Below are 27425 nucleotides of genomic sequence, written 5' to 3'. Positions count from 1 at the left end.
TACGCATGACTTAACATACTTCATTCATGTCATTTACTACTGACTCTTCATTTAAGAATTTAAACTGCCAGTTTGGCCTCTTAAAGAACTAATAAGAGTGTGTTTATTTACCCACACAGCTTTGGGTATTAAAAATATAAATGAATCAATAAAAAGGGTAACGAAATTTGGCTTGGCCATTGGACAATTTGGCTTTAAAAGAATCGTAAAGATTCACGCGACATGCACCTCTAATTCTTTCATGTATTTATGAAGTTTGCTGCTGTCTTTCAAAGAGAAAATATTCTGTAGTGAAAATAAACATACAAAAGACATGAGGAGAAATATCATTATGTAAAGACTAAATATGCTCCTGTGGGAAAATGAATTAGTATCTGCTGAGACAAGAATCACTGCATGTCATTTATGTTTACCAACACACTTAAAAGCCTGTAATTTCTGCATTACACCTAACATTAAAAAAAAAAAAACAAAGAAAAAAAACTAAACAAAACACAATGCAAGACAAGGTTGCTTTGAAAAAGTGATGCTACAAATCCCTGACAGTCCACTGGTGCATGCAGTGAAAACTCGAGACGTGGTGGCGCTCATTTTATTTATTTTTTTAAATAAATTAAGCTTCATTCAAAGTAAGAGAGAGTATTTTAAAAGAGCTATATGTAAGGAGCTGTACTGACAGCATTAGCTATGCATCACAATGTGGGTTTCTGACACAGCTCCACCATTTCCAGTTTGTTTAGAAAGCATTCTAGTTTAGGACGGTTCAGGAGAATTGACCTTTTCACCCAGTAAGAAGTTTTAAACCAAACAGAGGAGTTCCTCACAAGACATCTGCTATCTTGCTTTTGTTCGTTCATTCTTTCAATCAAAAAAGTACATTTAGAGAGTAAAATTGACAATGTTTTAGATACCAAACAGTCTTTGCTGTAGCCCCGATTTAGGATGTGTTTCGGTCGCTGTGCATTTATCATAATGTTAGTCTAAAACAACTGGGCTCATTTCAGTAATTTCAATAAGACTCCGCAAAGAAAACACAGCAGCTATGAAGAAAGACTGCTGTAAAGGGAAATACACAGAAGATGGACAGACAGAAGCACACAGCACTGCTCCCAGTGTTTTGTGGGTGTCCATAAGATTTCAGTCAGAGTGGAGAGTTGAGTACAAGTCAAAAAGCTCTGGTCTCTCAATGAAACATGTCTTTTCAGCACACACATTTACTTCTGAGATTCTCACATTGTCTCGTGTCACTCTATCCAAGGACTACCAGACAATGAAGAAAAAAGCATAAAAGGAAAGAGACACTGCCTCCATCTTAAAAGACTGAAGAAAACACATGTACAGACAAAAAAAAACACAATTATAAGCTAGACATATTTAATCAAACTTTCTACCGAAATTAAGAACTACATTAATTGCAATAAATTAAGACCAAGGCGTTGATTAATCTGAGGTTTTATTATTTTCATGTATCTAATATCACATAACGTGGCTTCATTTAAGTTGTAACTGTTCTAACGACAGTTGTCTACTACATTCTAGTGTATTCCGCACTTTCTAAAGAGTCAAAACTCAGAACCACCATAAACAGAGTAACCTCCAATTATAAATCTCAGTAGGGGTTAAGCTGGAGAGAGTGACTGAACAGAAGGAGAAGGAGGGCTTAGGGCTTGTTGGTGAGATCGTTTCACATAAGTCCGCAGTAAGAACACCTGCCTCAAATCATAATTTGAAAACATCTGTAAACTGTACAGCCTGCATCTTTATATACCTGTTTACTTTAAATCCAAAGAGGGAAACGTTACTTTCATTTTGTGATGTGAACAAGTTAAAAATACTTATCTTTGATCCACTGTTGAACAGCAAATAGACTACAAAGACTGAAGGATATGAATGAAAGGAGCTGCGTTGCGTCTCTCCCGACTCCAAAAAACATTTCGGCATAATACTGTGAGATGCTGCGAACTAACTAAGCACTCAGTCAATGTGATGGTGGGGAGAAGGACAGCCAGGGGAGTGAGAGTAAAGTTTTCGTGTCTGCATGTGTGAGTAAATATGTGTTTAGGCCTAAACTCGTGCAGGAGAAGCCGGGGAAATGGGTGAGAGATGAATTCACATGCATTGGCCAGCCCAGACAAGAGATCAACTAGGTTCTTATTATTGTAGTCATAAGTTGATGTTATGATGCTTACACTCACTTTATTAATACAAGGTGTACGTACCTCCACTATCTTTACTCAATGTCCACTTTATCAAGTCCAATTACCAGACTATAGATCATCTATTTCTCTGCATAATTTGTCAGCCTGTACCCTGTTCTTCAATGGACAGGATCCCAACAGGACAACCACTGAGCAGGTATTATTTGGGTGGTGGATCGTTCTCAGCACAGCCGTGACTGATACTGCAGTGCTGCACAGAGTGGACCACTGTGTGCACTTACTCTCCACTCTATTAGACACACCTACTTTGTTGGTCCACCTTGTAGGTGTAAAGTTAAAGTGAAAATAGCCCATCTGTTGCTGCACAGTTGTGTTAGGCATCCTTTAGTCCTTCATCAGCAATCAGTTTCAGGCCATAGGATCCTGCTGGCTGGACACTGCAGTACACACACTAACATGCCACCGTTACTTCAGTGTGACTGCAGTGCTGAGAATGCTTCAAAATAATTCCAGCTCAGTGGTGGTCCTGTGGGGTCCTGTCTATTTAGGAATGGGTAAATTATAATGATAAATTTTATTATAAAGAGACACAGACTACAATCTGTAAGTGTAGAACTACAAAGTGCACCTATATGGTAAGTGAAATAAATAAACAATAAAATGGACAAAGAATGTAAATACAAGGCAGGTGCACCTAATAAAGCAGCCAGAGTGGATGATCTTAGAAAAGATAGAAATCTCAGAAAAGTTTTGCAAAAACAAAATCACTGAATAGTCTCTCTGATCTTCACAGGGCACTGTAAAAAGCTTTTCAAAAATCTGCTGCTTCTCAATGACTGTTTCTGAAAATCAACCAAAGACAGATGACCCCTTTTTAGAAGACTGTTCCCAAGATCCATCAGGTGCACACGCATGACTGAATATGTTTATAAATGAGGGGTAATAAATAAAAAAAAAAAAAAAAAAAAAAGAGATGAGTAAAAACAAGCCCCCTATATTGTTCCCTACACAAGCTTGTCACAAGCTGGAAAGCAATTTTCATTGTGACACAAGTTACGTTGGGCGTGTGGGTGTGTGCGTGTACTGTAGGGTACTGTGGTGGGAAAAAAAATGTCTGCATAGACCCAATTATTCAGAATTTAATCCTTTCCTATTGAGCATCACTGAGCGACAGTTAACTGCCATGAACACTTTATGTCCAAAATGATCCAGACACTCCTTCTAATTAGTGAAATGAGCTACTTTACTAAACTAGACAGGTGTTCAGCTGTACACATACAGCTTATACAATCCATAGAAACAAAATTCCACTAGAAATGGGTGCTCTTAAAAGTGCACATGTTCTTAAGGTCACCATGGCCAACACTAAGCATTGGCTGGAAGGGCAGAAACCCTGCAGGCATGGGCTGTGGAATAGAGGAACTCCACTCTCTGCATTAATGGAGCACCACTGCAATGAGTTGGAGCGAGGTTTGTATTCCAAAACTAATGTTCCAGCATCAGCACCCGACCTCATTAACGCTCTTGTGACTAAATACAATTACACTGTCACAGCTCTGACATCTAGTGTAAACCTTTACAGCAGATCAGAGGCTGTTAGTGCAGCAAAGAGAATAAACTCCATATTACCACCATTCATTTCAGAAGAAACTTTGAAGGGGTCTACAAACTTTTGGACATATAGCGCATTGGAGACCAGTTGGAATTAAAAGTAAAAACAAGCAAGCTACTTTCTTTACTGGTGTTTAAACTGCAGGAAAATAAGAGAATATTACATCCATAAACTAAGCTGTGCAACAAAAACAATAAATGATTTTAATAGTGAGATGGTGACCTCTCTGGAATTTTGCGTTTCTTTATAAACGTTCACAGAGTGTGTGTGCCATCATGATCATCTCACCATTAAAACGCCTGATTTTTATGATGATACATTTTAAGTGGAAATTGCTGTAGTTAACACAGGGGAGGGCATAAAAAAGGTTCACAGGCTTGGACCAGGACACAGATGGTCAGTCAGTCTGGGGTCAAGTTGAGGGGCTTTTGGGAGAGAAAGGGCAAACTGCCCCGTGCCTGACCTTACTGCCAAAAGAGGCCCTGTGATGCACTGGTTGCAGCGTGTAGTGGGACAGCAAACCGTGAAAGGTCCACTAAGTAATAAAACTCAATTTCACTTCATTGAATGACCCGGAGGTCGAAATCACCTCTCCTGCTGGACCACACAGCTTTGCTTTGAATGCGTTTATCATTAGCTCAGTGATTTTCTCATTCCGCTCCACTCACCTTATTGGCCAACTGCTGCTAACATGGTTTGTTATGATATCTGCATATAGAGGTAACGGCAAAACTCAACTTAGTGGACCTTGAAAGACAGTGTGATGTGTGCACAGACACATGCTTGGACATATGCGTGTATTTATAAAAACAAAAGGGTGGGTATGGCTGTGGTGATGTTTAAACTGACAAGAGCCAATGAAAGTCCAACAAGACGACCAAAAGTAAATAAAGAAAGAAATCCATACTAGCATCTCAACCAAGAAAAAAAAAAGAAAAAGAAAAAGAGAAACAACTAGGAAAAGAGGAAAAGAGGGGAGAGACATAGAACAGATCTCACCATCAAATAAACACTGGAGCTTGACTTCCTTTTCTGAACAGTGTGAAACATAGGAGGTAAAAACAAGGTAGCACAGGAGCACAGGAAAAAAAAAACCGAAGCCAATGAAAATAGAGATAGAAGAAAAAGCCGCTGATTAGAAGATCTTAGCGAGTAAGCGGGGAGAAAATTACAAAAAATAAATAAATTCGATGAATGAGGTGAAGGGAAAATAATAATAATAAAAAAATCATTCAGTTCAATGTTTAATTCAATTTTGCTGAATTCTTCTTTCCGTTTTGAGAGGCAGGTGGTGTTTACCTGTGGTCAAATACTGACCATTCACTGCATGCACTGAGACTGGTACAGGGAAGAGTAGGTCTATGCACTTCAGACTTACACCTGGCTCCATTTCCGACTTACAATAAGCAATACATAAAAAAATAACAGTGAAAAATGAAAGAATAAACTAAAACTCACCAGCACTGTAACAAATCACAATACAATGAACACAGAGGCTGTGTTAAAGTCGCTGACTTCTATTTCATACTTGGCTTCTAACTAAAAGGTCCTTGTCCTTTCATTTTAATGCTACACACCTTCAGATTATGACAAAGCACCACGGGAGATGAAAAGGGTCTCAGGTTTACGTGAATTAAATGTAGTTTGCATAAAGCTGTACTCCCAACAATTAAGACGAGCAAAGAAATGTATCGAGGAAAAAATCTCTTGAACATAAAGACTGGGAAAGAGTCATGTACAGTTTGATTATGGCAGAAAAAAGATCATATAAACTGGGGTACTGATGTCAGTACAGTTCTATAGGAGTGCACATCTTAATACAGGAGAGAGATCTTACCTTCACTCCGTCAGACTTTTTGTTCAGTAAGCTTTTGCATGCTGAAAAAAAGAAAGAGTAGTTCAGTGCATAAAACATTACTTATTAGTCACCATACAAAATACGGCTAAAAGAAAGCGCAGCACTATAAAGTGTAAATATCAGTCGTCTCTTAAGAGACTCATCGTCAACCAGGTTGGATGATCCCTGCTCCTTTATGGAGGCCAACAGCACTGACAGCATTCAAGAGCTACAGCAAAATGAAGAAACTGCTCTTTCACCAATCCACCAATAGAGCATCCTCTCCACCCTTCAGTGTTACTGACCATGTATTTCCTGCCTTTGCATGCATACAGCTACCATATGCACATCATTCCTCTGCTTTTTCTGCATGCCCCTTTAAGACACACATGTGCATGCTGTTACAGATATATAGAAATAAAACTCTGCAAACATAAATATGACAAAAGTAGACAGTGTCTTCACAAACACACACAAAAATAGAAGCAGACTTCCCAAGTTTCCTAAATCCTAAAATTCCCTTACCTTCCAATGGGCAAAAAAGTAGGAAGGAAGGCAAGAAAAAGAGGCTGACATTAGAAACAATCAGTGGTTTTCTTTTAGGGGGAAAAAGAGGAAAAACTGGTAGGCAAAATCATTTTTTCATGCTTCGTCCATGCGGTGAGGTGGTTACTGCCTTCACATGCAGCTTTGGTTAACACAAGCAGATGCCTTTACTGCCTCTGGTATAATACAAAACAACTGATTAACATGCAGTAACTGGGCAGATGTCCCTTTAAGGGCTCAAAACTAAACCAAGATGATAGGTTAAGCTCAAAGGCAAAAGAAGCAGATCGCCTTCCCAGGCCCATCACTCTTAAAAATAAAGGTCCCGAGAGAAACCACAAAAAAGGTTCTCTGAAGCCATTACACAAGGGTAGGGAGCTCTGGATTTCTGCACAGGCTGCTCAAACACACCTGATTCAACTCCGCGACTAATTGCCAGGTTTAGTAGGAGTGTTAGGGAAGGGAAATCAAATAAATTGTCCTGGACTCCAGCCCTCGGTTTCCCATCCCTGCCTTTAAAGAATAATTTCACTTAAGAACTTTTAAATAAATATTTATGTAACCCTATCATACCACACATCTCTCAGGCCACAGAGCTGCATGCAAAAGTTTGAACACAACCGAGTTTAACTGATTTTCCAAGTGAAAATAATAACACTCAACATACTCAAAGGACAAACTTTAACATGGCTTTTTTGCTGCAAGTTTTTCGTTAAATTTTAGTTCAGTAAACTACTTACTGTGTAATCCTACAGTTACAGACTGTAGTCCATCTGTTTCTCTGCATACTTTGTTAGCCTCCTTTTACCCTCTTCTTTAGTGGTCAGGACCCCCACGGACCCTCACAGACCAGGTACTATTTGGGTGGTGGATCATTCTCAGCACTGCAGTAACACTGACGTGGTGGTGGTGTGTTAGTGTGTGCTCTGCTGGTACGAGTGGATCAGACACAGCAGTGCTGCTGGAGTTTTTAAACATCTCAATGTCACCGCTTGACTGAGAATAGTCCACCAACCAAAAAACCTCTGACCACTGATGAAGGACTAGAGGATGACCAACACAAACTGTGCAGCAGCAGATGAGCCATCGCCTCTGACTTTACATCTACAAGGTGGGCTGACAAGGTAGGAGTGTCTAATAGAGCAGGCAGTGAGTGGACAGTGCTTAAAAACTCCAGCAGTACTGCTGGGTCTGATCCACTCGTACCAGCACAACACACACTAACACACCACCACCACGTCAGTGTTACTGCAGTGATGAGAATGATCCACCACCCAAATAGTACCTGGTCTGTGAGGGTGCATAGGGGAAGAACAGGGTAAAAGGGGGGCTAACAAAGTATCAGACAAACAGATGGACTACAGTCAGTAGAACTAGAAGAGACAGAAACAGTACCTGTGCATTAAAATGTGCTGGACTGTGTTCACTGTATAGGACATGTTAACTTATTTTCACTTAGGAAAGCAATAAAACCTGTCACTCCTTAAAATCTGCTGCCAAAATAGCTGGAATGCCAGAGTATAATTGAAATATAGACAGTGTGTTTAACCATGATGTGTGGAAGGAGGCAAACCAGACCATTTAATAGACTTAACCAACTTTTACTCTGGATTAACAAAATACAGAAATGCTAAAACTGGGCTTATGTAAATATAAATAATTATTCACATAATTATCTACCGTACTATGAGAGAAAGATCGTTTGAATAGACCTTTAGCCTAGTAATGAAGTACTATTTGACCACAGCTTTATTTCCCCTTCAGGAAAAATGTATTAACGTGATGCAAGCGAGGAGAGAGTGTGAAGACCTTTTCCAAAGTTTAAAAAAAGAAGAAAAAAAAAAATTCACCACAAAATAACCTTCTACATAATATAAGGTTTACCCAAAACTATTTAGGAACCTTTATTTTAAAAACTTGGCCAGGAATCAGTTAAAGTGTCTTTTTTCTGGTTTAAAAAGTTAAAAATGAGGCTTAAAAAGAAAACTGACGCAAGTAGATGGCCAGAGAACACTAACCTCACATTACATACACACAATAATTCAAGAGAAATAACACCAAGCAATTTTCACACCACTCCAGATATTGGGACCGTTTAGGGAGTGCTATGCTATCATGATGCAGACACAAAAAAAGCAATTATCTAATCATGGCACAGAAACCTCTATGCTGGATTCAATAAAAACACCCTCACTCAGACCGCAGCCTTTAAACAACAGAACCAGTAGACATGCCGTTAGAATACAGGTGCAGGACTTGAAGGAATAGCCCCAGTGCATGCACATACTCACTCCTGGACACATGCTGGACAACGCAAGATGTCTGCTGAAGCAGACGACTCAAGCATGAACATAATAACCTTCTTTAAAAAAATAATAATAATAATAACAGCATTGCCAGTGTGCGTGGTCTTAAATGAATAAATTCCTTAATAAAATAAATGAATAATTAAATTAAATAAAATACAACTGAAAGAAAACCTTTAAAAAAAAACAAAAACCATGCGTACGCACAAGCAAAAACACAGAAAATGTACTCTCGTACACACATTATTTCAACAACATATACTTTCATCATTTCTCTCCCAAGCTGTACAAGCAACATTGCTTTTGCAAGGCTGCATCCAAACCCACTTTCACACTGCTGCTTGTGTGTGTTGTGGTGAGATTCTCAGACAGGACTGAGGCCTGGGGAACGGGTCACCATGAGACACACCAAGGTAACATGGTAAGCTTGAACTGTAACCAAAAGCACTCTAAAAGTCAACAGTGTGGTGTGGGCTTACAGTGACCCCGCTCAGCAGGTCAAAGCCTTTTGTATTGGCCCTCCACCTATACATCACCCTTCACCATCTCCAAACCCAAGAATGCATAATGACTCCTTCGCGGACATTATCAGGAGTGCATAATGCATTCTGGGGTGACATCTTCAATGATCAGTTTGCAATAATACATCTTTTAACAAGTTTACATGAACAAACTTGTTTAAAGATGTTGTTGCATCATTTTGGTTTCGGGTAAAAGAAGGACTTGGCAGCAGAAGACGGGCCTTTTTAGCCTAGGCTTGATCCAGTTCCATGAAGCAAGGAAGGCTTGTCCATAACCAGAATGAGACAGAATGCTTACATCAGTGCTGGGGACTCAATTCCACTTCAACAAATTCAGGATATGCAGTAGTGAAAATTCATCTTCGCTGACTAACTTTTGTAATACTGATTTCAAAACAGATATTTCATGTTTTTTGTTTAACGAACCCCATAAATCAGAAATGTACACTAGTGATGCACCGAAAAGAAAAGTCTTGGTCCAAATGGAAACCGAAAACGCAACGCACTCAGCTGAAAACTAAAATAAAAAATAGTTTACATAAAATTAATTTACAGAAATGAATGTAGTAGGCAACAACATGTGCGACAAAATCCAAGACAATGAATTATAAACCTGCGCCTGTAACGCAATAATCTTATTTGGGTAACCATGTGGAAAACAACCACTATAAATGGCTAAATCTGGCTTGGTGTTACAGTTCGGCACAGATATCAAGTCAATAGTTTTTATCTCCTTCAAATTTTGTTTTACCTCTTTTTCCACCAAGAACACACACAGCTATAAATAAGTTTAAAATTAATACTCATTATTAAAATTATTACTTATTATACAATTAAATAATAACTTCTGACAATTAGAATTACACTGTGCTGAACGGCAGCATGCATCGAGCCAAAATGCACCAGAGGCTGTTAGAATGAGACCAGCCAACGTTCTCATCTTCAACCAGTGGTAATAAAATGTGGTAGTAGAATCTCATCACCCTACATGTCTAAAGGCATTGCATTGCATTGACTAGTGCACCAAAGTAAAATGGCTGGCGTCATTCAATACATTATTAGTAAAATCTCAAATTTTGAAACATCCTCAATGTTCAAGGCATATCTAATCATTATTTCAGTCAAAATACAGTCAGTCATTCTTCCTCTTTTGCCTAAAAACTGCAAGTACTACTTTTCCACCATTTTCGGTAGCTGAAGTTTCAGTGCATCCCTAATATACATAAAATCTGGCAATAAGCAAATGAGCCCAAACTGTGCAGGACCCCGTCTCAGGACCACAGCTGAAAAACTCTGCAGTAAACTGCACCCATCAGTTTACTCTATTACTCACTCTCGTAATAACACATTACATAGCAGCTCCATAATAGTTACTGAGTTAATAAGCCTTAAACTGAATAGTGATAACAGCTTAAACCATCACCTGAATTTGCTGATCTGGAATTAAACTGTCCCCCACACTAGTGTGTGAGTGCGTGGGAACATTTGCGGTGCAAGTGGGTGGGTAAGCGAGGGTAGGGCATTCTCCCGCAGGCCACACATGCGGGCAGAGCGAGGGTTAGAGGTGGACAGTGCCCTCTTCACACCTACCTTCCTGGGCCAGCGCAGCCGTGCTGGTGGTGGGGGCGGCGGGGCTGGTGTGCTGCCGGCCCACTATTGGACAAAGAAGCATGCCGTTGGGAGGGGCTACTCTAAGAGGCCACACCTCACTGCACTCATGACCAGGTGAGTACACCCACATAACACAAAGCAACATCAAGTACAGCTCATGGTAGTCTACTTGGTGAGTAGCTAAAGCCAGTGAGACAGAGCGTTTAAGAACACTGCCAAGTGAGCTTCAGACTTCTTTCTAACAGTGAGTAACAGAAGATATAAAGCACTACTTGTTATTTACAAAGGAAGAGTACGATTGCGTGTTTAAAAAGACTAAGCTGAAGTTTGGGGGAAATATACATTCACAGTCTACGAGTTATTCACCTGAGAAGTTCCTAGACACCAACATGGTGGTAAGAATGGCCCCCTGCAGAAAACAGAGACATAAGCTTGTTAACGTTATGTTATAAATTCATCAAATGCAACGAAATGTTCGATGTAATCTAAAGCCTAAGAAAATACATACAGCTGAGGACAAAAGTTTACATGCACCAAGACTAAAGACACTCATACACCACACATTTCATCTTATCTTACATTTCCTGTGTTAAGTTACTGAGGGCATGTGCCTTATTTTTATAATGTAATTTCAAAATAATAGTCCCAAGACATTTGTTCCAGGTTGTATTTACATCACATTTTCGGTGGGTCAAAGGCTTATATACACTTGGTAACTATTTGGTGCCACTGCCATTCAATTCCTTATTTTGAACCAACACTTGTGCTAGACATTAACAAGCTTTTTACAATACTTTGCTGGAATTTTTGTCCACTCCTCCTGACAGAACTGCTGTAAATCTGTCAGATTTGGAGGCCTCCTTGCTTCCTCAGTTCAGTCCATAGCTGTTTTTCTGGATTCAGGTCAGGGCTTTTATGATGGCCCATCCAATACTTTCACTTTGGTGTCTAAGTTATTTTGTTACAGCTGTAGAGGAAGGATTAGGATCAATGTCCTGCTGGAAGACACAGTTACGACCAAACTGTATTTTCTGGCTGACGTTTTGAGATGTTGCTTCAGTATTTCTACGTAAGACTTCTTCCTCATAATGCCATCTATTTTCTGAACAGCCCCTTACTTAGCAAAACACTCCCGCAACACGATGCTGCTGCCACCTCTTTGCTTCACTGTTGGGATGCTGTTCTTTGGATAAAAAGCACTGTTTTTTCCTCCATAAACAGTGCTGATCATCACAGCCAAACAGTGCAATTTTAGAACACCTCAAAAGGCTTGGTCTTTGTCCTGGTGATCATGTGCAAACTTCAGTCTGGCTTTTATATGCTGTTCTTGGAGTAGGGGCTGCTTCCTACATCGCCTTCCAAGCCAGACGATATAGGGCTCTCTTAACGGTGAATATAGATATTTTGTGACCTGATATCACCAACTCTCTCTTTATTATTGTCTTGGGGTTCACTTGAACCTTTTGGATTAAAGTTCTTCAGCCCTGGAAGCTAATTTGAGCTTTCATTCTGAACAATGTAGTATCTACTGATGCCCTAAGATTTTTAGACTTGCATACAACTGTTTGTACTGATGTCCTACAATCGCCTTCCTGAGGTTTTTCTGAGAGCTTGGATTTTCCCATGATGTCAAGGGCAAAAAAGGCACTGGCTCTAATGGCAGGCCCTCCCAGTTCACTCCTGATTATGACAGTTGGCTAACCAGAAGTTAAAAGTCACCACAGCAATTTCTGTAATTATGTAAGGAGAATCAACCTGGTGTATTTGGACTCACAAGCTATCTGAGATGGTGAACTAAAGCTGATATAACCCGAATAAAGGTATGCTAACATGAAATATGTGGAATTGAATCTGAATCTCTTTAGCCTTAATGTGTGTGAATCGTTCCTCTCAACTGTAAAGCACTGAAAATATGGATAATTTGGGTGTTTTTTTTTTTGCAAACAATACCTTCAGTTTTCTCCTTGCATTGAACTTGCGCAGACACTCAACAGTTTCTTGACGATGCATCATGGAAGCCACAGTGGAGCGTTGCTGCATGAGAGAAAGAAGAGATTTTTTTTAAACAGTGACACAAATACCAGCTGCTTTGCCCAGATTTTGTAGATTGTTCAACATCCTAACAGACACTAACTGCCAGCTTCACTGCATTTTAATGGTTACTCTTTGTAGGTCCTACCACCCAATTTACTCTTTGTAAGCTTTGATATATGAGACTAGCAAAAAAAACTAAAAATGAGAGGGTTAGCAAAAAAGATTTCGCAAGACATCATCCTAAAACACAGTCCCCCCTGTTAGTGGTTACAGCATTATTTTGCCACCATTCAATCGCCTGACCAAAATGACTAATTAACTTATACACATGTCAGCAAAGCACTTTTGAAGTTTGTTTTAGTGGTAAAACTCACAGAAAGCTCAGACAAAAAAGAAGCAGCACAAGGTGAAGTGTTATCAGTAAATGATCTTATCCTAGGCACTTGAGTTCACCTTCAATCAAAAACACAGTACAGGTGCATCATTATAGCACAAACTAGAAAAACCATCACAGATCTATGTTTGTCACTGAAAGCTAGTTTTAGATCCATCCATCAATCTCAGTCTCTCACAGCTACTATTAACTTCTTGTTCGTTCGCTTTGTCACTAACGAGTACACAAAGACAATTTTAATAAAATGATTATCTTATCACAAAGTTAGGGCAAAACCTAAGATACGCATTTCTGAAGTTCAGAAAAAAAGAAAATCAATAAGGGAAAAAAAATCAATCCTGTAAGCTTAGTGCTTAGATATCACCTGAACTACCGGGATGATTATAATGTCACACTACATGTTCATTCAGTGTAGGACTTTTAAGAAAGTGAAAACAATTCTGATAAAGCATTATTTCAGGATGTATTCTATTCATATTTTTCTTAAAGCCAGAGCAAACATGAATTCATGTTTTCTTTATAAGCAAGTTAAATCTTGCTCGTGTGGGCACACAACATGCATTGTAAACTTTGGGCGGGCATACATAAGCATTACCCTCACCAATCACAAGGCTGGTATCGGCTGTCTCTCCCACACAGCATTAACAAAAAAAGCGTTTCTTTTTAAAAGCTAATGACAAACAAGAGTTAACCTTGTTAGCATAACTGAGCTAGCAAAAATGTCCATTCGTCTGTTCAGTCAATCAGCCCACGCGGCCATCGCTGACATAGCGGAGCAATTCACAACACCACCTGTGTATGTTTTACTCATTTCTACACACTCACGATGTTTTGTTTAGTTCTGCTTCAGTAGTGTAGCAGACTGAAGTCTTGAACAGAGAGTTCAATCACGCATGCTCATCAGAATATTCGCCCACGTCCAGGGTGTTGTAAGATAAGTCTGTCCGGTGGTTTTTAAGCAGTGCTTTATTTCTCTGTTCTTGTTATTTCATTCAAACTTTGCTGGGTTTTAACATTTTTCACAAGCATTTTTAAATATCAAAAGGAAAAGCCCTGTAAATTATATTATTACTATTATATTATACTAAATTGGGGCAGTCGTGGGCTGGAGGTTAGGGATCCAGCCTCGTGACTGGAAGGTCACCGGTTCGATCCCCAGAGCCGACAGCACATGACTGAGGTGTCCTTGAGCAAGACACCTAACCCCCAACTGCTCCCCGGGCATTGTTCATTCAAATAATACAGCATCATAACTGTAATAACTAACAGTACTTTTACCATTAATACATACATTTAGAAGCACACGTTTTTAAACTTTTACTCTAGTAGAAATTTATGTAGAGCACTTCAGTTTTATTCAAGCATCATGTAGCTAAAAGTTTTTCTACTTTCACTCAAGCAAAGTTTTGTATTTTGTACAGCACTGCTCATATCTACCAGAAAAAAAGAAACATCAAGAAAAAAAAAATCTCTGGGCATAAAAAGAAAATGTAATGCACAATAAATAAATATTTTCAATTTTTAGAGGATACATTTTTTTTTGATCATTTTTTCTAGTACATATGAGCGGTGGTGTACAAATGCGTCTCAGGACAAGGTCAGCAAACAGATTCCGAGCGGAGAGTAACACAGGCTGATCCTGATTAGGTCACCTTGTGGACACCTAGAGCCCCAGCTACAGAATCAGTCTTTCTGTTTGATCAAGCTCAGCGTTTTGTTAGATACATGCCAGTGGCGGTCTTGCACTGAGGCTAATGTACTGAGTGGCCACAAAAGACATGTCTAAACACAGAAATTCTGTAAGTACTTGAAGCTGAGAGTTGAGGCACTTACACAGACCCATGGGTGCTTGAGGGCCTGGTCAGCAGTGATTCTCTTTGCTGGATTGATGGTCAGCATCTGGTTGATGAGGTTCTTGGCCTCTGGGGTAACAGTATCCCACTCTGGAGAAGGGAACTGAGACAAGAGTATGAAGCAAAGGAAAGAGATGAATGACAGTTAGCACGCATTTGAACTGTGAAGAGCCTGTGACAAGTTCAGCAAAGCGGAGCAGATCTTTACAGCAGCGTTACAGGTGGGAAGTTCGACACAATACGACACACCACTAGAAGCTAAAACACTCATGCTTCTATTTCGAAGATAAGGGTGGGGAGCAAAGTGCCCAGCAGGTTTCAGTTTCCCTATTTGGCTCATTAGCAACGTTATAATAGCGTACTGAGGGACAGTCGTGGGCTGGAGGTTAGGGAACCAGCCTTATGACCGGAAGGTCACCGGTTCGATCCCCAGAGCCGACAGCACATGACTGATGTGTCCTTGAGCAAGACACCTAACTCCCAACTGCTCCCCGTGCACTGCGGATTGGGCTGTCCACCGCTCTGGGCAAGTGTGCTCACTGCCCCCTAGTGTGTGTGTGTGTGTGTGTGTGTGTGTGTGTGTGTGCTCGTGTGCTCACTAGTGCGTATGTGGTGTTTCACTTCACAGATGGGTTAAACGCGGAGGTGAAATTTCCCCATTGTGGGACTAATAAAGGTCTCTTAATCTGAGCTGGAAACGTGCCTCAGAACACAGCCTTACAAGGGAAAAAGACAGAAACACTGTCAATAAGGCAACTCTAATTTAATTTCTATCGTGAATTTTGACGATAGTTTCATCGTTTTTCTTAATACTTGGAAAATAATTAAAACCTGATATGGTAAAACTCAAAATAAATCAGAATATTTCAAATCAATGGTATTGAATCACCACCTTCAGATTCACGTTTACACCCTTATTTATTATATAACGCAAATATTTATACTATAACCGTTATATAACAATATATACTAACAATAAAGGTGTTAGGATGAGACGGACATAAGAGAATGCCTTACCAAAGCTGTTCTTATGAAGTTAGATAAACTTTCAAAACTGCAGCAACACAGTAATAGAACAGTTCTGGTTACATTCACTTTCTCTAAAGCTTTCTGTTGCATGTGTGATCAGCCAACAGCCTGCGAAAACTGCGCACATCACTCATATACCACAAATTTTTCTTTCTACGGAAAATTACTCGCATCTCTGAAAGAACAAATTATAAAGATGTACAGCTGTAAAATGATTTGGACTAAAGAATTCATGAAAGTGTTCAATATTCAGCAACTTCCGAACGTCTTCTATAATAAGCTTGTTTCGAGACTAGTTTTCTGTTTGTTTGTAAGTACAGGGAAACAAACTCTTAAGAATCTGATTACTCACATCATATGCTCCAGCCTTGATCTGCTGATACAGTTTGTGTTGGTCCTCATCCCAGAAGGGGGGGTAGCCCACCAGTAGGATGTAAAGAATCACCCCTGCACACATACGCACACACACAAGATGGGTTAAACCAGACACAAGGACCCTCATTACAGGCCAAAGAAAACCAAAATGAACCCAGGGGACGCACCACAGGCCCAAATATCCACCGGTTTGCCATAGGGGTCCTTCCTCAGAACCTCAGGGGAGAGATATCCAGGTGTGCCTGCAAAACCTGCAGAAGGAAAACAGAGATGAAAACCAAACACCATTAGAACTGGAATGACATCCTGGATTGAGGGAAATGCATCCAAAGACGAATAGAACACTTATTTATAAAAACCGGTCTAAATGCAAGCACATGATCCTGATATATGATGTGAATTATCAAGCATCAAAACAACACAATAAAGCCACTCATCTAATTTCCTCTGTGGTCCTCTGAAATATGTTTACATGACAGTTTTAAAAAGTTATGCAAAAGCTAAGCTTGTAACTAAAACAATGTTTATTTAATACTACAGTATTAACTGTAGATAAAAATGCATTTTCTCCAAATTAAGTACTATATCTGAAAGAAATATTGCTTTTTATATAACCCTAATTGGTCTGAAGTTTATTTTAATCAATGTTTACTTGTTACCCAAAGTAAGTTAATCAATGTTTTTTTTTCTTCATTATGTACTTGTTAAACACTGGGAGCAGCGAGAGATCTGCTCACATATGACGACAGCAGATCTGAACTGTATGATCAAGCAAGAACAAAGTCATTTGGTACCACTTTGTGTTTACAATCCACTGAACTTACAAAAGGCAGGACAAAAAAAAAATCAAGCCTTAAAAGCAGAGGTCACTGTGACTTGAGAGGCAATTATAACAATGAAGAAACTCCAAATCTGGTAGAAAAGCTAAACCCACATACTCATTGTGTGAATGACCTGCGTGCAAGCTGGTGAGTGACCCTCATGGCTTTCAGAGGTCTATAAACACTCGGTAGTTGAACATGAGTCACACCCACTCAACATCCTCTAAACTTTCCAACCTCAGTGGAAATTAGATGTGGGACTTTATTATGTTCAGTGCATGGTGAAGATCAGGAACTGGGAATGAGGGGACAAGCGGGTAAGTGATTAAAAGACCAGGCCAATTCAGAGAAATTCTGTGTGTAAATTTGGGCCATTAGTCATTATTTCATTAAATATAAGGAGGTAGCTCAGGAACTGAACTGAGCCCAACCCTGGGTAGATGTATTATGGGGATGAGAGGAGAGTGGTGTGGAAGTTCTTACCAAACCAAGCCTGCTGGTCACCCTGCACCTCAATGGCCAGCCCAAAGTCAGCCAGCTTCACTGCTGCCCCCTTCATCTTACTGGCCAACAGCAGGTTCTCAGGCTTTGATAATGAGAGAGTGAAAGAGAATGTGAAAGAGTTAAAAAAGTTAAACCTTCACCTCAAACTTTAACTTGTCCATCCCCTTTATACACTCTATCTATAAAACAAACAAATCAGCTATAAACACCCAGAAGTTATACGTGATATTTAAGTCATGAAAGCTGAAAGCCCTCTTCCCTCAAGAAAAGCAGTTGTTTTTTAAGAAAGCAAAGTTCACGTGACCACACGTCTACTTGCAACTTTACCTCGCCACTTCCCATTCACTGCAATGGAGAACTCTGTTGCATTCCGCAGTGCATTATTGGGTTATGGTTGGGTCGTGACATTGTAGATCTGCAGCACAGTGATAAATGATGAATGACACTTCCCTATCTGGCAGTCTTTTGAATCTGGGTTTGGCAGATGCCACAAGAACGCTACCTACCTGAATGCATAGTGCCAACAATGAAGTTTGTTTGAGGAGGGATAATGGTCTGGGCTCGACCCCTTAGCTCAAGTGAAGGGCAATGTTTTAAGATGTTTTAGGCAATTGTGTGCCTCCATTTCATGGCAAAAGTTTGGGGCGGGCCCTTTCCTGTTCCAGCATGACTGTAAAGCTGCGCACAGCAAGGTCAATAGGGACATGTTTTGATGAGATTGCATCCAGCGTGGCAGAATATGCTGAGAAAAAGTGCATGTAAATGCATACAATGAGAAATACTCTCTCTCTGCCATCCTAGATCAACATCCCTTATTTATCCTTAGGCCAATTATGTTTAGGTTCATGATCAAACCTACTCACAGAAATGGCTTAAGCATCTGTGATCAGTATTAACAGATATAAACGCAAACAGCAAGTCCCATCAGAGGAGTCTTTCATCACTGGTTGGCTGGAATACTAAGCAGACCTCAAGCTAAACCCATGTGTATCTTGTGTGTGAGCGCACAAATGCACGCAGGGTCGAAGGCAAGATGCGACCGCATACTAATGGCACAGTTCACACAGAGGCAGTGCAGAGGGCGCGTTAGCTCACACTAAGATGGCAGAGGTAAGCCATGTCTCACCTTACTGACCTACAGGCCAGCCTCTTTCTGCATGTTAAAGAGAATCCCCCCGAAACCTGTCAGACGCCACTGCACACAGTGCAGAGACACATGTCTCAAGTCCCTCTAGTTCAACCCTGGAGAGCTCTGGTGCTGCATAGCTGAGAGCAGTGGTCTGCACACAGGCCTACATAACGGGAATTTTGGTTCTTGGAAAATATTCTCCTCATGCTTGTGGAAGCTGGTCAAACATTCACCTATGGTAGGTGGTAGGGGATGATCAATTTTTACATTGAAAGTGAAAACTGAAAGAGCAATTTAATTATATATTAATAGAATTATATTATTATCACATTTAAATAATGACCACAACAAGAAGTCAGAAAAATTGTAATTGTTTACCATAAATTGTGCAGCCATACTAGATTGTATCAAAAGTTTGGTCAACTACCAGTGATTTATAAAAAAAAAAAAAAAAACATGGAAAACGTTTAATCTTTTTTTCCCAACTTTTCAACAAAATAAGTAACTTGTTTGGCTTAAAATTTTCAGTTAATTAAATGTCAAATAAGGAGTTACAGAATATAAAAGACAAATCAAATTAATATTCGGAATTCAATTAACATATTTATTTTTAGTTTAAAAGTTGCATCTTTTTTTTTTTTCAGTGTAAACTGAAGGACAGGAAACCGGAATAAAGGTCCAGATGCAACTCTTTGGCCATTCACAGTGGAGTTTTTTTTCATCTTTATCAGATATGAATCAATAATGTAAACTAACATACATTAAGCAATGTAGGTTCATAAAAATGCTGTATTCATTAATTATGTTTGAAAATGCTTTACTAGTGGTAACAGATCCAAAACATTCATAATGTGATAATAGGTAGGTAAAACTAATGGATTATGGGCTACTAAACACAACATCAATCAATGATTAACAAAAAATATCCCTTTGTCTGCCAGATAAGGACAAGACTGAAGTTGAGCCCACTGTAGAAACATTGTGCAGACCACCAACCTACAGTTCTCCCTGATTCCACTTCATAATTAGCTGATAATCTGCTGTGTTGGAGGGAAAATACTAAACTGCGCACTGTCTCACTCCTCAGCCCTCTCTAGTCTAGTCCATGCTCCATCTCTGCTGAGCCGTGCCTCTGCCCACCCCTGACGTCACACCTGTTGCTATGGCAACCGTCCTGCCACTTGCACTTTTCTTGTGTGTGTTTCTTTTTCTTTGTTGTTGCGTCTGTTTTATGCTCCCTGTAGCTTACCTACACAAAACCTTCAGCCTCTGGCCTTTACACAGACAGACAGGGACAGACAGACAGAGAGACAGAGAGAGAGAGAGAGAGAGAGAGAGAGAGAGAGAGAGATACTGAGAGTGAGCATGTACAAAGAGATATAGGGAGTGAGTGAGATCGTGTCAGACAAAGATACTGAGACAGGGAGAGACAGAGAGAGTTAGAGAGACGAAAGATGCTGAGAGAGGAGAATGAAAAGAGAGAAGAGAAACAGCAAGAAAAAGAGAAGAAAGAAAAAGACAAAAATAGAAAAAGAGAAACAACAGAAAGAGAGCAAAAAAAAGGAACAGAGACAGAGGGAGAAAGAGAAATACAGAGACAGCGAAAGGGAGAGAGGGAGGGAGAGAGAGAGAGAGACTGAAGACCAGTAGGGTCCTGCATAGCAGCTGGTCTCTCAGTCTGTCTCACTATTTCTCTGCTATCTCTTCATCTCCATGTCAGCCCCCTCTGCCTCTCTCACAGAGAACCACAGAGGCCAATATTCCCCCTCAGGAACTGTCAGGGGAGATTATTCTCCACTGTTCCACTCTTTCCTCCCTCCTACACACAAACCCACACACAGAGCTCATCACCTACAGCTCACTGGATCATTTACAGCACATTCAGAGCGCAAACACAGCAGCAGCAAATGAGCTGTAGAGCTCCTCAGCGCAAGGAAACAAACACGGTTTGTGCCGAATCTAATGGAACGCTCAGACTCAAAGACGGACCGCAGAGGATGAACGCATCCCTCGTGTATTAGGTGATATTTGCCAGTATTGTGTTTGATTGGATAATACAGATCAACGGTGCTCTGACGTCAGCAGTGCAGTGAGCTCAAAGACAGCACAGCGGGAAAAAAACTTCGCTCTGCAGTGACTCTCCACCAACCCGGAGCACAGAGTCTGCTACTGCAGGCCTACGTATGTGTGGGTGCATGCGTGATTCCCCATGGTTGCCATGTGAAGGGTTCAGGGGGGGATTGGGGTCGCCGGATGACGTGTTGTTCTCTTGTGGCAAGTTGCCACAGCAACGGCACGACTCACCTTGAGGTCCCTGTGCACAATGTCATGTTGGTGGATGTGGCTGATGCTCTCCAGGATCTGATTAATGCAGTGACTGAGAGAGAGAGAGAGAGAGAGAGAGAGAGAGAGAGAGAGAGAGAGAGAGAGAGAGAGAGAGAGAGAGAGAGAGAGAGGTAAAGTAAATCAACAAAACAAAAAGGAGACATCAATAAAGAAAGAAGAGACAAAGAAAAAGAAAGAAAAAGGTAAGAAAGCAAGAAAACTCAAAAAAGGAAAGAAAGAAAAAACAAAAATTAAGAAGAGCAAAAGCAGAAAATGAAAGACAAGAAAGAATAGCAAAGACAGCAAGAGAAAATGAACAAAAGAAAGAAAAGTAAAAAGAAAAAAAAAACAAAAATGAAGAACAGCAAAAAGAAAGAAATTCCACAAAAAGGAACGAAAATAGAAGACAAGTATTAAAGAAAAGCAAGAAGAAAGAAAGAAAGAAAGAAAGAAAGAAAGCAAGAAAGAAAGAAAAAAATGAACAAAGGAAGAAAAAAGGAAAGAAAGAAAAGAAAGAAATGGAAAGAAAGAAATAGAAAGAAAATGATAATCAGTTAACATTAATGAACTGGTAACAAAGTAGGTAAACAGCCTCGGTCCAGTCACTGTGCTGTGTGTATCTTACGCCAGCAGGTCTGCAGGCTGCTGCGTGTGTGGACTGAACAGCTGTAAGTGGATGGATGGTTTGTTTCTCTGGTTATGAATACTGCCGGTGAGACGCTGCAGAATAGGAATAGATATGTTTCCCGTGCCAACTCAATGCCAATGCAAATTCTCTGCTGCTAAACTCCCATTTATCACTGCACACCAACTCCACAAGCCAAATCCCGGCTGCCTCGTACACAGGAGGGCATTTTCCCATGTTTCAGATTTTCTCGGGACTATACTGTAGGATGGTGTGTAATGTTTGAATAATCACTGCTCTGAACTGCACAAATTTACACATTCCTACAACTAAGGAAAATGACCAGCGCAGGCACAAACTGAGCTTTTAAAGAACCCACAAGAATTGCTGTATCACTAACTACTGTATGAAAGGTCAGCTGAGGTAAGAGCTGAGCTGCTGATTCTAGAGAAGATGGTTTATGTTGAATAATGAACACTAATGAGAACACTAAAGCGGATCTTGCAAAAAGAATGAGGGACGTGATAAAGGACTAGAATCTTAACTTGCCGTTCTCAGGATCTCTTGTGGATCTCGAATTTGGCAAAATCTGTAAAACCTGCCTTCCTTTCTATTTCATTCCCCAAACTCCCGAGCACTTTCCACTAGAAACTGCCCTCACTCAGTGCTCTTACTCCAACATACACATCAGTGCATATGTAGGGGTTCATCTGAAGTCTCTGATCTCATGTCATACCCATGTGTTATCCCCTTCCATCCTCAGGACCCCCACCTCCTTATACCCACTCTGCTCCTTTTCTCCTAGGCCGTTCTCAGTGAAATGTCAAGATTCCTAGAGGCCTGCTGACCCAGTCACATTCCCTCTGTGGTTCTGTGCTTGATGAAATGAGCAGCATGCTGGTTTCAATAAACTGGGTCATATATAGCATTCAGGGTGTCACTATATGCATGTAAATATTCTTTTTTTCTGATACGGGGTTGCGAGACGATACGCACTGTGAGTCCAATGCAGTTACGGGGGAAACAGATTCCAAACAGAGTTCCATTTAATACATTCTAAGACATTCCTAAAACTAGAAATTCTGGGGAAAAAATTGCTGCGTAGCTCTTAAAATCTGAAAAAAAAAAAAAAAAGGTTTGGTTAGACTCGCTTGAATCCGATCCATCTTAAGTGGTGCAGTAGTGACATTCTGGTTCCTTGAGGATTATTTGAATGTCTACCCTGGACGGCTACACACCCAAGCTGTTTGAAAAAGTGAATGGACAGCAGGCTTAGGCTGGAACAAGCAAAGTGAACTCACATTCATCTCCCACTTCGGGATGGGAAGAGCGGTAGACTGAACGGTGATAGTGTGCCGACACTGCGCCAATACTGGTGCTAATATCTCAACTGTGCTAACTAACTTGTGAGCACATCACCCAAATGTCTCGGCTCCCGAAGAAAGTACAAGTTGCGGCAGCTACTTCTCCACACAGGATTCAAGCAGGTGCTGAGTGTCGATTCAGAAAAGGCAAAACAAATAAGTCCACAAGGATGCTTAGAGCTTTTGATAGCTACTTGTTGGTTGTAAATAGTCCAGATGTGATTGGGCCACTTTTGAAAATCCCCTCTCATTCATCTCAGCCAGAAGAGCCACATTTTACACAGAAACACATAGAAACAATGAATCTTTTGTTTACTTTAATCTTAATGAGCCATAACAACACACGTTTGCCAATACCAATATGTCTTCTAAGAAAAAAAACTTGTGCCAGTTAACCCTTCAACAAGCACTGTTGTCTCTTTTGGAGTCACTTTCATGTGTGTTCTTAGATCACAATACATATTCATGAGCATATGTGCAGTGGCTTTAACTTGCTAAAATGGTGAATATGGGTCACCACAGACACGAGCTTCTTAAACTGGGAATACACGACATGACTAGTAAAAAAACAAATTCCAAAAACAGTATCACACACACAAATTCCATCTTTAACACAAACTGGGCATCAATATAGGGCTGAAACACAGATTTACTACAAACTGGTTGATGACCTGAAATTGTAAAGACACTGACTCTGCCCGCATTTAAGCAACTCCTGTCTCTGCGGCCTGCAGCTCACACAGCAGAGTGCGTGCACCTTTGCTCTCTCTTTGACTGGTGCCAGAATCACTTATTCAATTATATCGATGACTATCTTGAAATACAGGAGTGGTGAATGTTCTGAGTCATAAAAATCAAATAAGGAACTCAGGAGTTTGATCAGAGAGCGAGAGATCGACTCATTTCTCCTCTCGCACCACCAGACCATTCGCACCTTCAATCACTTCCGACTGAGCTCCCAACTAGGAAAATTGCTTCAGATTGTGAAAATTTGTCCGAAGGGGCAAAAATCCGGCTAATAATTGCATAGTGCAGGCCCAGCTTTAGAAACACCAACAAGAAGTGTCAATGCAGAAAGATCAGGCCTGAGCTAAATAAATAAATAAATAAATACATACATACATACATACATACATACATACATAATAAAATCCACTGAAGAGCCTGGTACACCAAGCTAACTGTCCATCTTCAGTTGCTGTTGGCCCATTGCTGAGCATAGGGATGACACTTACCAGTAGTTTTTATGGTGTGTCCTGCACCCCTGGCACTAATATGCCCTTGTCAGCCCTTGTCCACACCAGTTTGGCTAATTAATGCTGAATTGGTAGTGCAGACTGGCAGAGCTCTCTGATTGGCTATTCAGTCTTGTGAATCAGTGTCAAGGAACTGAGGTGAGCTGAGTAAGCAAAAGAAACTCTCAAGACGGTTCTTGCAAGGGTTGAGATTTGGTCTGACAAGTAAGGGAACCAAGACTGAGAGGATATAATCCACATACAACGCCAGCATCTTATGACACAATACAAATAGTTACTCTGCTGAGCTGGACCATTTCCGCATTTTCAGGCATTCCAGTTTCCTTTTTTTTTTATTATAAATACAGACTTCTGCCACCTCCAGGTTTTCTTCAAAGTTCTGAAATGTCAGCCTGGTGTGTCAAAACCTTAATAGTATGTGTCCAGTAAATCTCCCCCTGCTGCCTTCGCCAGAGCCTTGTTGCTTGAGGGGCATGTCTGTGTACAAAGCAGGATTTCAAACAAAATTCTCCTTGTACTGAAGTAGGCAACTCTTGTAAATTTGACTCTATAAACAGATCTTTTAAATTATAATATCTGTGAGGAATGACAGACTTAAAAATGTTGTCGTTTTTATTATTTTTTTTTTTGCAATGGCATCCAATTAAAGCATTCCCAAACAGGCTATTTTTATACCGCAATCGGCTATAAATACAGTGCTTAAACGCTCTAAATAAGCTACGCCATGCTTCCAAAAGCAGCTGCAAGACGCACTGGGGAATATCAAAGTTTAATTTAACTATGTAAGCCCACCTTTTTTACACATGGACAATGGAAAGTTGCTTTTGCCTGACTGGTCAATGCTGTGTGGCTGCTGCTTCTAACTTCTCATTCTACTGCTAGTCAAGATTGCACTGCTTGCTATTAAAAGGGGGCAAAATTGTAGTTGGCATTGGGTAACAGGATGTCTGCAGCAGTGGGGCACTGTGAGGAGAGCTCTGCATGAGTGGCCATGGGCCACTGAGTGACGGTCTGTGGTATGTGGGCTGTAGCATGGCACTGGTCAGCAGGCTCAGCCTCTTCTGCCCCGTACTGTCAGCAATGCATTCTTACTGTCCATTGCTTTACTAAAGCTGTCCTACAATATCTCAGCCTGAAAGCCAGCAGTTCCTGTTGGTGAGAAATGCATTAAATATGTGTTTGAGCTGCACTCTCTAAACGCTTACAATGGACGAAGGCTGAGGAGACTGGCAGGAGTGGGAGGAGATGGTATGTGCAAGCAATTACTGCACTCTGTCTCGTAAAGAGGCACCGATCGAGACTTGGGAGGTTTTAGCACCACAAAAAAGATTTCTGAACCATAACGCTAATACACAGTACAACGTCACTGTCCAAAATAGCAACTTCACAAGAGAAGTAAAAAACACTTACCTTTCAATGTAAGTTAATGTAAAGAGATTTTATTCCAAATGATTTTGGAGCATTTCTATTGGTCCATTCACCATGAAATTAGCATAAAAGACAGCAGGTGTGTTGAAATAATGTAGAAAAATAAAATAGACAAAAATTGAGATACATGGCTTTCTTTGGACAGCGACGATATGTATAATGTACATTTACCATGCTCAGAATGAATGCTGGGGGACTTTAAGACGGTCTTTTAGAAGTGCAAAGTATGATAAACACGCATAACCTTGCATCCTACATGAAAATGTGATGTACAGTATTCTTCAAAAGACTGGATTTAATGTTTTCCACAATTTGAAAACAACAGTAGATGTGTCCAGAATGAGTTTATATATGAGAAAGTTTACTGTATGTAAATCAGCACGTATTATTAACATGCCAAGTGATTACAAACTTTTAAATAGTAGTGTAACTTTGAGTCAAACGTGGAGTTAAACTACACGAGGCAGTGTCCTGGTTTCACCAACAGCTGCAACTATTCTTGCTTGTGTACTTAAACAGCAGCATAAACGTTTATAGGTTAAGGCACTACTTAGGAGTGTTACGGTATTCAGGTATATGGATTATGGTCTTTAAGCCTCTTTGAGGGTGAAAACATGAACTTCTCTAGCCGCTAAACACATCTAATTCTCAATGTGCTATTTTTTTTAAAGAACTCATTTAGAACAGCAGCGACATTTTAAGTCACAGATGAACAACAGCTAGGCTCATCACTGTATTTTTCATTTATTTAAACCAGCTATGCAATTAGGAACAAATTCTAGTCCTTGCAAAACGTCAGACAGTAACAAGAACACCAAACTGCTGTATTTGAGCATGTGTGCGCTCTTTGGTGTGCAAGTACTGCACCCACCTGGCATCAGCTTCACTATAATACTCTCTAGCAACGATGTCTTCAAACAGCTCTCCACCAGTGACACTAAATAGGACAAAAACAGGGAAACAGTAAATTCATACATGGTGGTTACAAACACTGATGAGAAATTCAGGGCACTTCAAGTTTATTGATATGAAAAGTTTGAGCAGAATCGGACCGAATTACCAAAAGTATATACACTCAAATAACTCTTACTCCTTCTAATAATAATTAAACACTTAAAAAAGAGTACAGGTTATTATGAACCATTATGAACATTAGATTGTTAACTGGTTTTTAAGAGTTTTCATCAAATTTAGGCCACATTAGCATTTGAAATGAAATAACCCTTAAAGACATGAGTGTACTTAGGAGGACAAAGTATTTCAGGTACCCCTCAAAGGGGAATTACACTGATATTAAAAAAAGCCTACATAATTCAATGACTGAGATGTACACAAAGTCATTCAAAGATTGTGATGTGAATTAGCACATTATAGAGAAAAGTACCAACGCAGATTTCCTCTCCACCGTGATTCTCTTATTAAAAAAAACGTTTTAGGACAAAACTTTCTCTCCAAACTGAAAACAAACATCTCAGACATCAAACTGCATATTCAAGGAGTTCAGAGTTGTTACGTTTCTATAGAAGGGAGGATTTCACAACACACCACTCTGAATCATTTTTGAGTGGTCTTGATTTCTGCAGTACTTTATCAACTTCATCAAAACTGCAGAAATAATCCAGAAAATAATCTATTTAAAAAAAATAAATAGCAGTAGTAGTTCATTCAAAGCAGCAGTAGTAGCTGTGAAGGAGAT

The 27425-nt window shown here is 40.1% G+C and overlaps 1 protein-coding gene across 33 annotated transcripts in view; it reads right to left on the bottom strand.

The window, feature by feature from the left end:
- Nucleotides 1-27425, bottom strand: part of camk2g2 (calcium/calmodulin-dependent protein kinase (CaM kinase) II gamma 2) — a 101712-nt gene that overhangs the window by 21673 nt on the left and 52614 nt on the right. For 13 of the 33 annotated variants that reach the window (XM_037538750.1, XM_017715829.2, XM_017715834.2 and 10 more), the window contains exons 5-14: nucleotides 26601-26666; nucleotides 21036-21108; nucleotides 17582-17684; nucleotides 16445-16528; nucleotides 16255-16349; nucleotides 14854-14976; nucleotides 12543-12626; nucleotides 10959-11001; nucleotides 10572-10634; nucleotides 5609-5649 (exon numbers count right to left, since the gene is read on the bottom strand). In XM_037538750.1, the coding sequence (XP_037394647.1) occupies nucleotides 5609-5649; nucleotides 10572-10634; nucleotides 10959-11001; nucleotides 12543-12626; nucleotides 14854-14976; nucleotides 16255-16349; nucleotides 16445-16528; nucleotides 17582-17684; nucleotides 21036-21108; nucleotides 26601-26666 (775 nt within the window). Of the gene's footprint in view, nucleotides 1-4770; nucleotides 4804-5608; nucleotides 5650-10571; nucleotides 10635-10958; nucleotides 11002-12542; nucleotides 12627-14853; nucleotides 14977-16254; nucleotides 16350-16444; nucleotides 16529-17581; nucleotides 17685-21035; nucleotides 21109-26600; nucleotides 26667-27425 lie in introns of all 33 variants that reach the window. The other 20 variants (XM_017715832.2, XM_037538751.1, XM_017715839.2 and 17 more) reach the window with 3 other exon arrangements.

This window comes from Pygocentrus nattereri, chromosome 5 (genome assembly GCF_015220715.1).
Source record: "Pygocentrus nattereri isolate fPygNat1 chromosome 5, fPygNat1.pri, whole genome shotgun sequence".
NCBI classification, from domain to species: domain Eukaryota; kingdom Metazoa; phylum Chordata; class Actinopteri; order Characiformes; family Serrasalmidae; genus Pygocentrus; species Pygocentrus nattereri.
The sequence above is the reverse complement of the archived record's forward strand: the minus strand, read 5'-3'. Positions and strand labels throughout refer to the sequence as shown.